The following is a 15,283-nucleotide window of genomic DNA, read 5'->3' on the forward strand; positions in this document are numbered from 1 at the left end:
CAAAGTGTGAGGAGCTCATGAATATCTTTGTCAACAAAATAAAAACCATTCATTTACTTACTCCTTTTCCTCACCCTATCAAGCCAACCACTTGCCAGTCTCTACTCTCTCCTAACTCTGAATTTTCTCCAAGCTTGTCTCATCCAGGAGACCCACCATAGAACCACAGAAAAATTACAGCACAGAAGGAGGCCATTCAGCCCATCGTGTTCGTGCTGGCCGAAAAAACTAGCTGCCCAATCTAATCCCACCTTCCAGCACCTGGTCCATAGCCTTGCCGGTTACAGCACTTCAGGTACAGGTCCAGGTACCTTTTAAAAGAATTGAGAGTTTCTGCCTCCACCACCGATCCTGGCAGTGAATTCCAGACACCCACCACCCTCTGGGTGAAAAAGTTTTTCCTCATGTCCCCTCTAATCCTTCTACCAATCACCTTAAATCTGTGCCCCCGGTAATTGACCTCTCTGCTAGGGGAAGCAGGTCCTTCCTGTCTACTCTGTCTAGGCCCCTCATCTGCTCTCTCAATCCCATTACCATTGAACTAATGTCAATCTAACTTCCTTTCCTGGCCCACATGCTAGTGGATATTTTAAATGGTTCCCTCTCTTTAAGGACTGTTTCCCTGTCCCTTTCAAAGCCACCATAATCACATCCCACCTCAAAAATACACCCTCAAACTCTATGCCCTTGCAAAACCACTGTGAACAGAGTTAGAGTACGGGCAGCTTGATCTGGGAAAGAATATCCATCGGTCCTGGGAAATGCAACAATATGAGGGATTGATGATTGTTGTACACATCTTTCTTCTTTGGCTGAAAATCTAGGTATCAATCTCTGTCTCTGCCAACAAGACAATGCCTGGTGACCTCATCAGCATTGCAGTGAAGGGAGAGGCACGATCGTGTGTTTGCGTTGCAACTGTGGATAAGAGTGTGTACCTGCTGAAACCAGGCTTCCAGCTCACCACCGAGAAGGTAATCAAATTCTCCCTCTCATTTAAAGATATGTGTAAACAACACTCTCTGGAATATAACAATAGGAGGAGCCTATTCTGCCATTCAGTTAGATCATGGCTGATCTGTATCTTAATTCCATTTACCCAATGCAGCTCCAAAACCCTTAATACCCTTACCTATCGAAACTCGATCAATCTCAGTTTTGAAATTTTCAATTGACCCCCAGCCTCAACAGCCTTTTGGGGGAGAGAGTTCCAGATTTCCATCCCCTTTGTGTGAAGAAGTGCTTCCTGACATCACCCCTGAACGGCCTGGCTCTAAATTTAAGGTTCTGCCCCCTTGCTCTGGACTCTGCTCACCCACCAGATGAAATAGTTTCTCTCTATCGACCCTATTGAATCCTTTAATCATCTTGCATACCTCAATTAGATCACCCCTTACTCTTCTGCACACAAGGGAATACAAGCCTGGTCTGTGTGACCTGTACACAATTTAACCCTTTAAGCCCTGGGATTATTCTGGTGAATCTTCACTGCACCCCCTCCAAGACAAATCTATCCTTCCTGAGTTGTGGTGCCCAGAGCTGAACGCAGTTACTCCTGATGGGTCTGAGCAGAGCTTTAATCTATGTGTTTGCCGCATGTAATCCTGAGCTCTCTACACCATCTGGGAAAGGGATGATATAAGGATTCCCTCGACTGCTGTCTTGATGTGCAGGCTCTCACTGGAATAATGGATCGGATCACAGTTGCCCCCACCTCAAGCAGCCCATTCCCCATGCATGAGACAGTCATGCAGATATTTGACCATGTGGGGTATCACAGCAGACCCCAATCCTGTCCTCGTCTGACGTTTGCATTTTCCAGACGGACTCACTGATTGTTCAAGAGCAGGAAAGATTTTATTCTCCTTGCTGGGAACGTTTACAACCACAGACCCGACTGCTCAGAGCAGCAGACTCATCACAGTCCGTGCTCGAAACTCCCTGGTCTCTTCTAGATCTGTCCCTGGACCATACCAGCTGCCGCATTTAATCACTGACTCTCCCAGCGAGCTCACACCAAAGTGGCCAAAGAGGAAGATGAGCTGTGTTTGTGTGAGATGTACGGCTTGTCTCTGAAGCAGCAGCAGTATAACTCTGATCCAATGGTCTGAGCCTTGGTTACAGCAAAACCTCTGGAGAAACAATTATCGACAAGGTGCTTCAGTGGCTCCCAGCCAGAGAGGCCATGGGCATTTTTATGGATGGAGATGCCTGGATCTGTACAGTACAGCAAGTGTCACTTGTTTCCTGTTATTCCCTGTGCCAGGCAGTGCCCATGGTTTGTGTAACGGGGCATGGAAGGGGTACCTGCTTTAGTCCAACTTTGAACCCTATCCGATCATTCTCCAGGTATTCCAGGAGTTGGCTGATTATGATGTTTCGGATGCTTTTGGAATTCCGAAGGACGATGGCCACTTCTGGTGGCCAGGGCTGTCGTCACGACGTCGGCGGAGGAGGAGATCTTCTGTGTTCCCCTGGCATTGGGATATCACCAAGGATGCCCACTTTGCCTTCAGTGTAAGCATCAACTCCTACTCCTTCGGTTCTGCTCTGCATAACAGGCTTTTCATTTCCAATTTCCACATTCCTGAAGACACTGACTCTCACTGGGCTACAGGTCCCACACACACTGACTCTCACTGGGGTATGGGTCCCACACACACTGACTCTCACTGGGCTACGGGTCCCACACACACTGACTCTCACTGGAGTAGGGGTCCCACACACACTGACTCTCACTGGGCTACGGGTCCCACACACACTGACTCTCACTGGGCTACGGGTCCCACACACACTGACTCTCACTGGGCTACGGGTCCCACACACACTGACTCTCACTGGGGTATGGGTCCCACACACACTGACTCTCACTGGGCTACGGGTCCCACACACACTGACTCTCACTGGGCTACGGGTCCCACACACACTGACTCTCACTGGAGTAGGGGTCCCACACACACTGACTCTCACTGGAGTAGGGGTCCCACACACACTGACTCTCACTGGAGTAGGGGTCCCACACACACTGACTCTCACTGGAGTAGGGGTCCCACACACACTGACTCTCACTGGAGTAGGGGTCCCACACACACTGACTCTCACTGGAGTAGGGGTCCCACACACACTGACTCTCACTGGGCTACGGGTCCCACACACACTGACTCTCACTGGGCTACGGGTCCCACACACACTGACTCTCACTGGGCTACAGGTCCCACACACACTGACTCTCACTGGAGTAGGGGTCCCACACACACTGACTCTCACTGGAGTAGGGGTCCCACACACACTGACTCTCACTGGAGTAGGGGTCCCACACACACTGACTCTCACTGGAGTAGGGGTCCCACACACACTGACTCTCACTGGAGTAGGGGTCCCACACACACTGACTCTCACTGGAGTAGGGGTCCCACACACACTGACTCTCACTGGAGTAGGGGTCCCACACACACTGACTCTCACTGGAGTAGGGGTCCCACACACACTGACTCTCACTGGGGTACAGGTCCCACACACACTGACTCTCACTGGGCTACGGGTCCCACACACACTGACTCTCACTGGGCTACGGGTCCCACACACACTGACTCTCTCTGGGCTACGGGTCCCACACACACTGACACTCTCTGGGCTACGGGTCCCACACACACTGACTCTCTCTGGGCTACGGGTCCCACACACACTGACTCTCTCTGGGCTACGGGTCCCACACACACTGACTCTCACTGGGGTACGGGTCCCACACACTGACTCTCACTGGGGTACGGGTCCCACACACACTGACTCTCTCTGGGCTACGGGTCCCACACACACTGACTCTCTCTGGGCTACGGGTCCCACACACACTGACTCTCTCTGGGCTACGGGTCCCACACACACTGACTCTCTCTGGGCTACGGGTCCCACACACACTGACTCTCTCTGGGCTACGGGTTCCACACATACTGACTCTCACTGGGGTACGGGTCCCACACACACTGTCGAGAGCAGGAACTCTGTTTAATCTACTGCCAATGAGGCTGATTTGAAGGTCATCGCCATCATTGACTTAGCTGCGATGAACTTTCTCTGCACCAACTGGGGATCTGTCCCAGGTCACGCTGGACACTGTGTGGCACAAAACCCTCGGTGTGTTGAGTGAGTGTTCCATCACTTGGTCATTCGAATCACTGCTTGTGCTCTGACCACTACCCCCGGTCTGAATCTTCTCTCACTCCAGGTGGGCACAGCCTGTTGACCACTCTTCCTCCAGATTTCAGGGCAGGGAATGTTCTGGATTCTCTAGCGTACTTTCACAGTGATGGAGCTGAAGTTGGAGGAACGGGCCAGGGAAGGGGCCTGCTGCATGAACTCTCAGGGCCCTCCACCCCACCCCAGAAGCTCCAGCCTTGCTCTACGCGACACTCCCATTACTGATTGGGAGAGATTCTGGATGGTGGAAGTTATTCTACCCTGGACTTGTTCTCTGATCTGCCTCTGCTTCCTCGGTTACCTAGGAAACGGGTCTGGTGGTCATGACTGACATAGTGAGCCTGAATCACAGACAGAACGGGGGGATGTTCACAGACGAGGCAGTGCCTGCTTTCCAGCCCCACACTGGCACCCTTGTGGCAGCCTTGCACCCAAGGAATGTACCCAGGTAAGAGAAACACTCTGTGCCATGGCATCACTCTTTGTTTGAATGGGTGTTGATCTGCGTCTCTGAAGCTTTACTCTTCATTGCAGAGCTGTGGGACCTCGTTTCAGGGTCAGCAGGGTGATGACCAGCTGGTGCAGCTGAGCTTCAGCATGGCAGTGTTACCAATAAGACAATGTGCCTAACTAGATGGATTTGGGGGAGTGGGGTGAGGTATATCCTTGAAAAGGAAAAGTTACAGGTCTTTGGGGAATGAGACTGAGTAAATGGCTCTTTCAAAGAGCCTGCAGAGGCAGGATGGACTGAGTACAATTCTGTGTCTGCTCAGTTATCCAGTCATCTGATGTTTGCAGTGTTCTCCCCCTCGTTTTAACGTCTCACCGAAACACAACCCCGCCGACAGTGCAGCACTCTCAGTACTGACTCCTGACACTCCGACAGTGAAGCACTCCCTCAGTACTGACCCTCCGAGAGTACGGCACTCCCTCACTACTGACCCTCAGACTTTGCAGCGCTCCCTCAGTACTGATCCTCCGACTTCGCAGCGCCACCTCTGTACTGACCCTCCGGCAGTACGGTGCTCCCTCAGTACTCACCCTCCGACAGTACGGCACTCCCTCAGTACTGATCCTCCGACTTCGCAGCGCCACCTCTGTACTGACCCTCCGACAGTGCAGCGAAGGCTCCCTCTGCACTGACCCTCGGACGGTGCGGCGCTCCCTCTGTACTCACCCTCCGACAGTACGGCACTCCCTCAGTACTGATCCTCCGACTTCGCAGCGCCACCTCTGTACTGACCCTCCGACAGTGCAGCGAAGGCTCCCTCTGCACTGACCCTCGGACGGTGCGGCGCTCCCTCTGCACTGACCCTCGGACGGTGCGGCGCTCCCTCTGCACTGACCCTCGGACGGTGCGGCGCTCCCTCTGTACTGACTTGGATTTTGTGCTCACGTTCCTGGTATGGAGTTTGAACCCAGTGATCTACTGGTTCTGAAGTTAGGATCAAGAAGTCAGGAGAGGTCAAAGTCCATTGAACCATCAGTGAAATAGAGAGAGATGAGAGCGTGTGAAGTTTACACTGTAGGGTGTATAGGGCATGACACTAAAGGTAACTAAGAGAAATTCCATGGCTGGGCTCGACTTCGCCAGCTGACTTCCCAATCACATTCTGCTCCTCTCTAACACTCGATTGGTTTATTTCCACTCAGAGCTGAGAAGAGGAAAAGGACTTTCTTTCCGGAAACCTGGATCTGGCGTTGCCTCAACATTAGGTATGAACAATGAAATCGGGATTCGCAATGACATGCAACAGTGGATTGGAATAGCTGTCCATTCCATTCCCATTGAGTCTAACCTGGGTTTGGGAGAGATTAATTCCCATAAGCTACGTGTAATGGGCAGGAAACTGTGCTGTTGAACAATGCATCTCCCCACAGTCCGACTCTAATTAGAACTGGTTTTGATCTGGTTATTCTGGGGTCAACCCAGAGTAGAGGTTCAAAACAGCGGTCACCTGACTGTGCTCAGCGAACAGCAGAAACTGGGATGGAGGTTGGAGACAAGGAGCTTGGGATCTTCTAAGTCTGCATGACTCAATATCACCCCATGATTTGTCACACTTCAATTCAGAACAAGGGACTGCTTTGTAAATACACAGGTGGGGTTTGTGAATCAGGGAATTATGAAGTGTAGTCACTGTTCCTACATTACAACAGTGACTACTCTTCAAAAGTACTTCATTGGCTGTAAAGTGGTCATGAAAAGTGCTATATAAATGCAAATCTTCCATTATTGGGAAGTTGTGCAGCATGTTGTTCTAAGATTGCATCGGAACATATGAATTAGGAGCAGAAGTAGACCATTCAGCCCCTCGAGCCTGCTCCGCCATTCAATAAGATCATGGCTGATCTGTTTGTGTCTCAAATTCCACACTCCCCTCAACCCCCCCATAACAAAGAACAAAGAACAAAGATAATTACAGCACAGGAACAGGCCCTTCGGCCTTTGATTCCCTTGCCTACCCCACCTTAAAAATATTCAATGTCCTTCTGAGGCAGAGAATTCCAAAGTCACACCACCCTCTGAGAGAAAAAATTTCTCCTCATCTCTGTCCTAAAAGGGCGACTCCTAATTTTAAAACAGTGCTCCCTAGTTCTGGACTCACCCACAAGAGGAAACATCCTTTCCACATCCACCTTGTCAAGACCGTTCAGGATCTTATAAACTTCAATCAAGTCTCCCCTCACTCTTTGAAACTCCAGAGAAAACAAGCCCAGTCTGTCCAACCTTTCCTCATAAGACAACCCGCTCATTCCAGGTATCAATCTAGTAAATCTAGATGAGGAGATGTTATCACTGTACCTGCCACAACAGGCAGCCAATCCAATTTTAAGGATGTGATGAGGCTTATGTTTTCTATGCCCTTTACTGAAGACTGTGTAAATTGTATAAAAGCACTTAACACATTGCTGGAAAATTTCCCAGTGCTGACAATTTTTACATATCTTGGCCACAGGCACAGAAAGCTAAGTGCTCCCATGTGGGAATTTTAAAAATTACCAGTTTTTGAGCCAAAAGAGCAAAGAATTGAGTTATCTACTTCCGAAGCTTCCAAACCTTCAAAGGTCCAGGTTTATTGGAGTGGAGCTGCATTATTATCGCCCAGTGTGTTGGGAGAGGGGAGCACATTGGGCAGTAGTGTAAGTTAGGGCTCCATCCCATACCCAAGCACCATGACAACCAGCGCTCGGTGTTCCCTGTAAACTGCATGTGCACAGCCACATAACAACCTGGCAGGTACCACGGAGGTCGTTCCCAGTTTATCTCCTTTAAGATACCAGTGTGCATGGCCAGGCAAAAACAAATACTACACATTCAAATGAACAGGCTGCACACAATGGAAAAATTGCTGCGTGTGTGTAAAACGTAAGAAGTAGGAGTAGGCCATTCGGCCCCTCAAACCAGCTGCACCATTTAATAAGATCATGACTGATCGTTGACCTCAACTTCACCTTTCTGCACTATCGCCATAATTATTGATTCCCTTGGAGTCCAAAACTCTCTTGATCCCAGCCTTGTCTATACTCAATGACTGAGCGTTCACAACCCTCTGGGCTAGAGAAGTCCAAAAGTTAACAATTCTCTTCATGAAGAAATTGCTCCTCTTCTCAGTCTGAAATGTCCACCCTTTTAGCTGCGACTATGCCCCTGTGTTCTAGATTCCCCAGCCAGGGAACCTAACCTCTCAGCATCTACCCTGTCAAGCCCTCTCAGAATTTTATTTGTTACAATGAGATCAAAGAACAACCAAAGAACAAAGAACAGTACAGCACAGGAACAGGCCATTCGGCCCTCCAAGCCTGCGCCGATCTTGATGCCTGCCTAAACTAAAACCTTCTGCACTTCCGGGGCCCATATCCCTCTATTCCCATCCTATTCATGTATTTGTCAAGATGCCTCTTAAACGTCGCTATCGTATCTGCTTCCACCACCTCCCCCGGCAGCAAGTTCCAGGCACTCACCACCCTCTGTGTAAAGAACTTGCCTCGCACATCCCCTCTAAACTTTGCCCCTCTCACCTTAAACCTATGTCCCCTAGTAACTGACTCTTCCACCCTGGGAATAAGCTTCTGACTATCCACTCTGTCCATGCCACTTATAACTTTGTAAACCTCTATCATGTCGCCCCTCCACCTCCGTCTGAAAACAATCCGAGTTTATCCAACCTCTCCTCATAGCTAATGCCCTCCAGACCAGGCAACATCCTGGTAAACCTCTTCTGTACCCTCTCCAAAGCCTCCACGTCCTTCTGGTAGTGTGGCGACCAGAATTGCACGCAAAGTGTGGCCTAACTAAAGTTCTGGACAGCTGCAGCATGACTTGCCTATTTTTATACTCTGTGCCCCGACCGATGAAGGCAAGCATGCCGTATGCCTTCTTGACTACCTTATCCACCTGCGTTGCCACTTTCAGTGACCTGTGGACCTGTACGCCCAGATCTCTCTGCCTGTCAATACTCCTAAGGGTTCTGCCATTTACTGTATACTTCCCACCTGCATTAGATCTTCCAAAATGCATTCCCTCACATTTGTCCGAATTAAACTCCATCTGCCATTTCTCCGCCCAAGTCTCCAATCGATCTATATCCTGCTGTATCCTCTGACAATTCTCATCACTGTCCGCAACTCCACCAACCTTTGTGTCGTCCGCAAACTTACTATTCAAACCAGCTACATTTTCCTTCAAATCATTTATATATACCTCAAGCAGCAAATGTCCCAGCACTGATCCCTGCGGAACACCACTAGTCACATCCCTCCATTCAGAAAAGCACCCTTCCACTGCTACCCTCTGTCTTCCATGACCGAGCCAGTTCTGTATCCATCTTGCCAGCTCCCCTCTGATCCCATGTGACTTCACCTTTTGTATCAGTCTGCCATGAGGGACCTTGTCAAAGGCTTTACTGAAGTCCATATAGATAACATCCACTGCCCTTCCCTCATCAATCATCTTTGTCACTTCCTCAAAAAACTCAATCAAATTAGTGAGGCACGACCTCCCCTTCACAAAACCATGCTGTCTCTCGCTAATAAGTCCATTTGTTTACAAATGGGAGTAAATCCTGTCCCGAAGAATCCTCTCTAATAATTTCCCTCCCACTGACGTAAGGCTCACCAGCCTATAATTTCCTGGATTATCCTTGCTACCCTTCTTAAACAAAGGAACAACATTGGCTATTCTCCAGTCCTCTGGGACCTCACCTATAGCCAATGAGGATGCAAAGATTTCTGTCAAGGCCCCAGCAATTTCTTCCCTTGCCTCCCTCAGTATTCTGGGGTAGATCCCATCAGGCCCTGGGGACTTATCTACCTTAATGCTTTGCAAGATACCCAACACCACCTCCTTTTTGATAATGCGATGACTGAGACTATCTACACTCCCTTCCCTAGGCTCATCATCCACCAAGTCCTTCTCCTTGGTGAATACTGATGCAAAGTACTCATTTAGTACCTCATCTTCAGTATTCACTAGTGAGAGGGACCTGGTCATTTGTGAGGACAGCGTGGAACAGGCTGATGTGTTCGAACAGGTTGAGATTAAGTGGGAGGATGTGCTGGAAATTTTGAATGATATGAGGACAGATAAGTCCCCGGGGCCAGACTGGATATACCCAAGGATATTACGGGAAGCGAGGGAAGAGATTGCTGCGCCTTTGGCGATGATCTTTGCGTCTTCACTGTCCACTGGAGTAGTACCGGATGATTGGAGGGTGGCAAATGTTGTTCCCTTGTTCAAGAAAGGGAATAGGGATTAACCCTGGGAATTATAGACCAGTCAGTCTTATGTCGGTAGTGGGCAAATTATTGGAGAGGATTCTGAGAGACAGGATTTATGATTATTTGGAAAAGCATGGTTTGATTAGAGACAGTCAGCATGGCTTTGTGAGGGGCAGGTCATGCCTCACAGGCGTATCGAATTCTTTGAAGATGTGACAAAACACATTGATGAAGGAAGAGCAGTGGATGTGGTGTATATGGATTTTAGCAAGGCGTTTGATAAGGTTCCCCATGGTAGGCTCATTCAGAAAGTAAGGAGGCACATGGGATTCAGGGAAACTTGGCTGTCTGGATACAAAATTGGCTGGCCCATAGAAGTCAGAGGGTGGTAGTAGATGGAAAGTATTCAGCATGGAGCTCGGTGACCAGTGGTGTTCCACAAGGATCTGTTCTGGGACCTCTGCTGTTTGTGATTTTTATAAATTACTTGGATGAGGAAGTGGAAGGCTGGGTTAGCAAGTTTTCCGATGACATGAAGGTTGCTGGAGTTGTGGATAGTGTGGAAGGCTGTTGTAGGTTGCAACGGGACATTGACAGGATGCAGAGCTGGGCTGAGAAGTGGCAGATGGAGTTCAACCTGGAAAAGTGTGAAGTGATTCATTTTGGAAGGTCGAATTTGAATGTGGAATACAGGCTTAAAGACAGGATTCTTGGTAGTGTGGAGGAACAGAGAGATCTTGGGGTCCATGTCCATAGATCGCTCAAAGTTGCCACCCAAGTTGATAGGGTTGTTAAGAAGGCGTATGGTGTGTTGGCTTTCATTAACAGGGGGATTGAGTTTAAGAGCTGCGAGGTTATGCTGCAGCTCTATAAAGCCCTGGTTAGACCACACTTGGAATATTGTGTTCCGTTCTGGTCGCCTCATTATAGGAAGGATGTGGAAGCTTTAGAGAGGGTGCAGAGGAGATTTACCAGGATGCTGCCTGGACTGGAGGGCATGTCCTACGAAGAAAGACTGAGGGAGCTAGGGCTTTTCTCATTGGAGCGAAGAAGGATGAGAGGTGACTTGATAGAGGGGTACAAGATGATGAGAGGCATAGATAGAGTGGATAGTCAGAGACTTTTTCCCAGGGTGGAAAGGGCTATCACCAGGGGGCATAATTTTAAAGTGATTGGAGGAAGGTTTCGGGGAGATGTCAGAGGTAGGTTCTTTACACAGAGAGTGGTGGGTGCGTGGAATGCGCTGCCAGCGGTGGTAGTAGAAGCAGATACATTAGGGGCATTTAAGCGACTCTTGGATAGGTACATGGATGATAGTAGAATGAAGGGTCGGTAGTTAGTTTGATCTTAGAGTAGGTTAAAGGTTCGGCACAACATCGTGGGCCGAAGGGCCTGTACTGTGCTGTACTGTTCTATGTTCTATCCCTCATTCTTCTGGACTCCAGAGAGTATCGGCTCATTCTACTCAATTTCTCATCATAGGACAACCCTCTCATCTAGAAATCAGTCTAACTTATTGCACCTCATCCAAGGCAAGTATATCCTTCCTTATACAGTATTCCAGGTGTGGTCTCACCAAAGCCCTGTACAATTGCAGAAAGACTTTGTTACTCTTGTCGTCCAATCCCTTTGCAATAAAGGCTAATGTACCATTTGCCTCCTTAATTGCTTGCTGTACCTGCATATTAACTTTGTGTAACACACTGTTCAGTACATAAGAACATAAGAAATAGGAGCAGGAGTAGGCCATTCAGCACCTTGAGCCTTTAGATTTTTTAGATTAGAGATACAGCACTGAAACAGGCCCTTCGGCCCACCGAGTCTGTGCCGACCATCAACCACCCATTTATACTAATCCTACACTAATCCCATATTCCTACCAAACATCCCCACCTGCCCCTGTATTTCCCTACCACCTACCTATACTAGTGACAATTTATAATGGCCAATTTACCTACCAACCTGCAAGTCTTTTGGCTTGTGGGAGGAAACCGGAGCACCCGGAGAAAACCCACGCAGACACAGGGAGAACTTGCAAACTCCACACAGGCAGTACCCAGAATCGAACCCAGGTCCCTGGAGCTGTGAGGCTGCGGTGCTAACCACTGCGCCACTGTGCCGCCCTGCCCTGCCATTCAATAAGATCATGGCTGATCTGTCCCAGGCCTTAACTCCTCTTTCGGGCCAGCTCCGCATACCCCTCAACTCCCCAAGGTTTCAAAAATCTATCTACCTCCTCCTTAAATACATTTAGTGACCTAGCCTCCACAAATCTCTGAGGTAGAGACTTCCAGAGATTTACCACCCTCTGAGAGAAGAACTTCCTTCGCATCTCAGTTTTAAATGTGTGCTCCCTTATTCTGTACTATGTCCCCTAGTTCGAGATTCCCCCACCAGTGGAAACATATATTCTCAACATCTACCCTGTCAAGCCCCCTTAAAATCTTATATGTTTCAATAAGGTCGCCTCTCATTCTTCTAAACTCCAATGAATAATGGCCTAACCTGTTAAGCCGTTCTTGATAAGACAATTCCTTCATCCCAGGAATCAGCCTCGTGAACCTGTGTGTAACACACTGTTCGGTACACGCAGCTCCCTGTGTGTAACACACTGTTCGGTACACGCAGCTCCCTGTGTGTAACACACTGTTCGGTACACGCAGCTCCCTCTGTGTAACACACTGTTCAGTCTCTGTCATTCTTGTTAGCTAATGTTCTCTGCCTGTCCCTAAAAGTTTATTTCCTACAACAGTGACTACACTTCTAAATTACCTCATTGGCTGTAAAGTGCTTTGGGACATCTGAGGTTGTGAAAGGCGCTATATAAATGCAAGTCTTCTGTGCAGTCGTTGACGAAGAGCTGTCTAATGTGAATCACTGTCACAATGAGCCAGCGTATTTGCTACCATTTGAGAGTGTGCACTTTGTCGTGTGAAACCCCTTGTAGTTCTGTGACGAGGCTGAGAGGCGGTTTGAGATTCTGTTACCGAATAGCCGATAGCAAGGTTGTTTACTAACCATTTGTCCCTTTGTCTCCTGTCAACAGCGATTCCACAGGAGAAGCCCGCTTACACGTGGAAATCCCAGACTCGATCACCACCTGGGTAACTGAGGCAGTAAGCCTGTCACGGGAGAGCGGCCTTGGACTCGCAAGACCCACCGAACTCAGCACATTCAAACCTTTCTTTGTGGATTTCACTCTGCCGTACCTTGTGATCCGTGGGGAGCAAACCAAGATCCCGCTTATTGTATACAACTACCTCCCGAGCTGTGCTGAGGTACGTGGGAATCAGCAGCAGATCAGGGATAGAGACAGTGTCAAGGTGACCCTTGGGGAACTGTAGACCCCCAGGGAGCCAGTGTTGGAGAGATCACTGGGGTGTGCGGTCGGGGGGTTGGCTGGAGCGTAAGAGAAAGCTGGACCCTGCACTGCATTGCAGGTGGCGGGGATACGAGGAAAAGGAAGATGTGCAGATTGTGGACAGACACCATCTGGAGTAACTGTGTTCAGTTCTGGACCCCGCACCTCAGGAAGAATATATTGGCCTTGGAGAGGTGGCAGTGCAGATTCACCAGAATAATCCCAGGGCTTAAAGGGTTAAATTATGTTGTCAGGCTGCACAAACTAGGCTTGTACTCCCTTGAGTTTAGGAAACTGAGGCAGGATCTAATTGAGATGTTTAAGATGATAAAGAGTAGCGATCGGGTCGATAGAGAGAAACTATTTCCTCTGGTGGGGGAGGGGAGAGTCCAGAACAAGGGGGCAGAACCTTAAAATTAAACCCAGGCCGTTCAGGGGTGATGTCAGGAAACACTTCTTCACACAAAGGGAGTGGAAATCTGGAACTCTCTCCCTCTCTCTCCCCAAAGAGCTGTTGAGGCTGGGGGTCAATTAAAAATTTCAGAACTAAGATTGATGGATTTTTATTGGGGAATAAGGACAAAGGTAAGTAAATGGAGTTGAGGAACTGAGTAGCCCTGATCCATTATAATGGTAGAACAGGCTCGAGGGGCTTAATGGCCTTCGCCTGTTACTATGTGAGTAGCGATTGCAATGAATTATGTGTTTTCTGTGGATGCTTCTGTGTTTATGCTGATCACTGATCTCATCACCCCATTCCCCCCACTTGTTCCAGGTTCATGTTAAAATCACAGTTCCGAAAGGAATCAAACTTGTCGGCCACCAAGGGAAGCGTCACCTGACTCGAAAGATGTGCATCAGCTCTGAGGAAGCGAAGCCTACTTCCATCGTCCTATCCTTCAGTGAACTGGGCCCCGCAAACATCACAGGTGAGGGGTAACTGCAAATCCTTGTGAATGATGCCCCAGATAAATGAGGCGGAGTGGGGGAAAGAGGGTCTCCTAGACCTTGGAAACAAACTCCAGGCAGTTTTCTCAACAGCTGTGACAAAATTGCTCAGTCTTTCTAATGCAGTCCTGTCACCACTCTGCTGGGATTGCAATGGAGAGTCGATTCAGATGTGTCTAATGGGGAGAGGGCGAGGGGGCACCCTACATAGGGGCTTCCCACAAACTCAGCCAGGCAAGATGTTGCTACACCTTCAAGGGCCGGTACCCCCTCGTGGGAAGAGACGTGATGGCCTCCTCAATGATGGATGTGGGGGTCACTCTGGGCATAACCACCAGAGAAATGGCTTCAACCCCCAAAGCTATGCTGTAAACTTACTCGTGCCTGCCTGGGGGCTGAATCTGACTGTGTTGGGGGAGGGGACGGACAGGTCCCCACTCTCCCTATCTGAAACTGAAGTCCCATTTTATAGCATCCTAGGTTTGTTGGTTATGAGGAGATCACTAACATGGTGAAAAGGGGAGTGTCTATGGATATTGTCTATGTCGACTTCCAAATGGCATTTGATAAGGTTCCACACAAGAGGCTATAAGCAAAAATGGGAGTGCACGGAATTTGAGGCAACGTTGCATGGGTCAGTAATTGGCTGGCAGGTAGGAGACAGAGAGTGGGGGTAAAGGGAACATTCTCTGCTTGTCTGGATGTGGCCAGTGGTGTTTCCCAGGGATCTGTACTGGGGCGTCAGCTTTCCACCATATTTATCAATGGTTTGGATGAAGGAATAGAGAGTTATATATCCAAGTTTGCAGATGACACTAAGTTGGGAGGCACAGTAAGTTGTGTAGATGGGAGCAGGAAGTTACGGAGGGACATGGACAGATTAAGTGAGTGGGCCAAACTGTGGGGAAGTGTGAGGTCATCTGCTTTGGATCCAAGAAAGAAAATGTTCTTAATGGTGATGGACTAAAGACTGGGGAGAAGAAAGGGATTTGGGTCTCCATGTACACAGATCACTAAAAGCTAGTGCACAGGTATAAATAGGAATCAAAAAGGCTAATG

At 48.9% G+C, this 15,283-nt stretch overlaps 1 protein-coding gene across 1 annotated transcript in view; it reads left to right on the plus strand.

Annotated features, from left to right (window-relative positions):
* The window catches only part of cpamd8 (C3 and PZP like alpha-2-macroglobulin domain containing 8), a 102,833-nt gene that overhangs the window by 41,553 nt on the left and 45,997 nt on the right, over positions 1-15,283 (plus strand). The window contains exons 17-22 of the mRNA XM_068015767.1: positions 825-974; positions 2,350-2,517; positions 4,500-4,642; positions 5,848-5,910; positions 12,962-13,193; positions 14,052-14,205. Of these exons, the coding sequence (XP_067871868.1) occupies positions 825-974; positions 2,350-2,517; positions 4,500-4,642; positions 5,848-5,910; positions 12,962-13,193; positions 14,052-14,205 (910 nt within the window). The remainder of the gene's footprint in view (positions 1-824; positions 975-2,349; positions 2,518-4,499; positions 4,643-5,847; positions 5,911-12,961; positions 13,194-14,051; positions 14,206-15,283) is intronic.

This window comes from Heterodontus francisci, chromosome 36 (genome assembly GCF_036365525.1).
Source record: "Heterodontus francisci isolate sHetFra1 chromosome 36, sHetFra1.hap1, whole genome shotgun sequence".
Classification (NCBI taxonomy): domain Eukaryota; kingdom Metazoa; phylum Chordata; class Chondrichthyes; order Heterodontiformes; family Heterodontidae; genus Heterodontus; species Heterodontus francisci.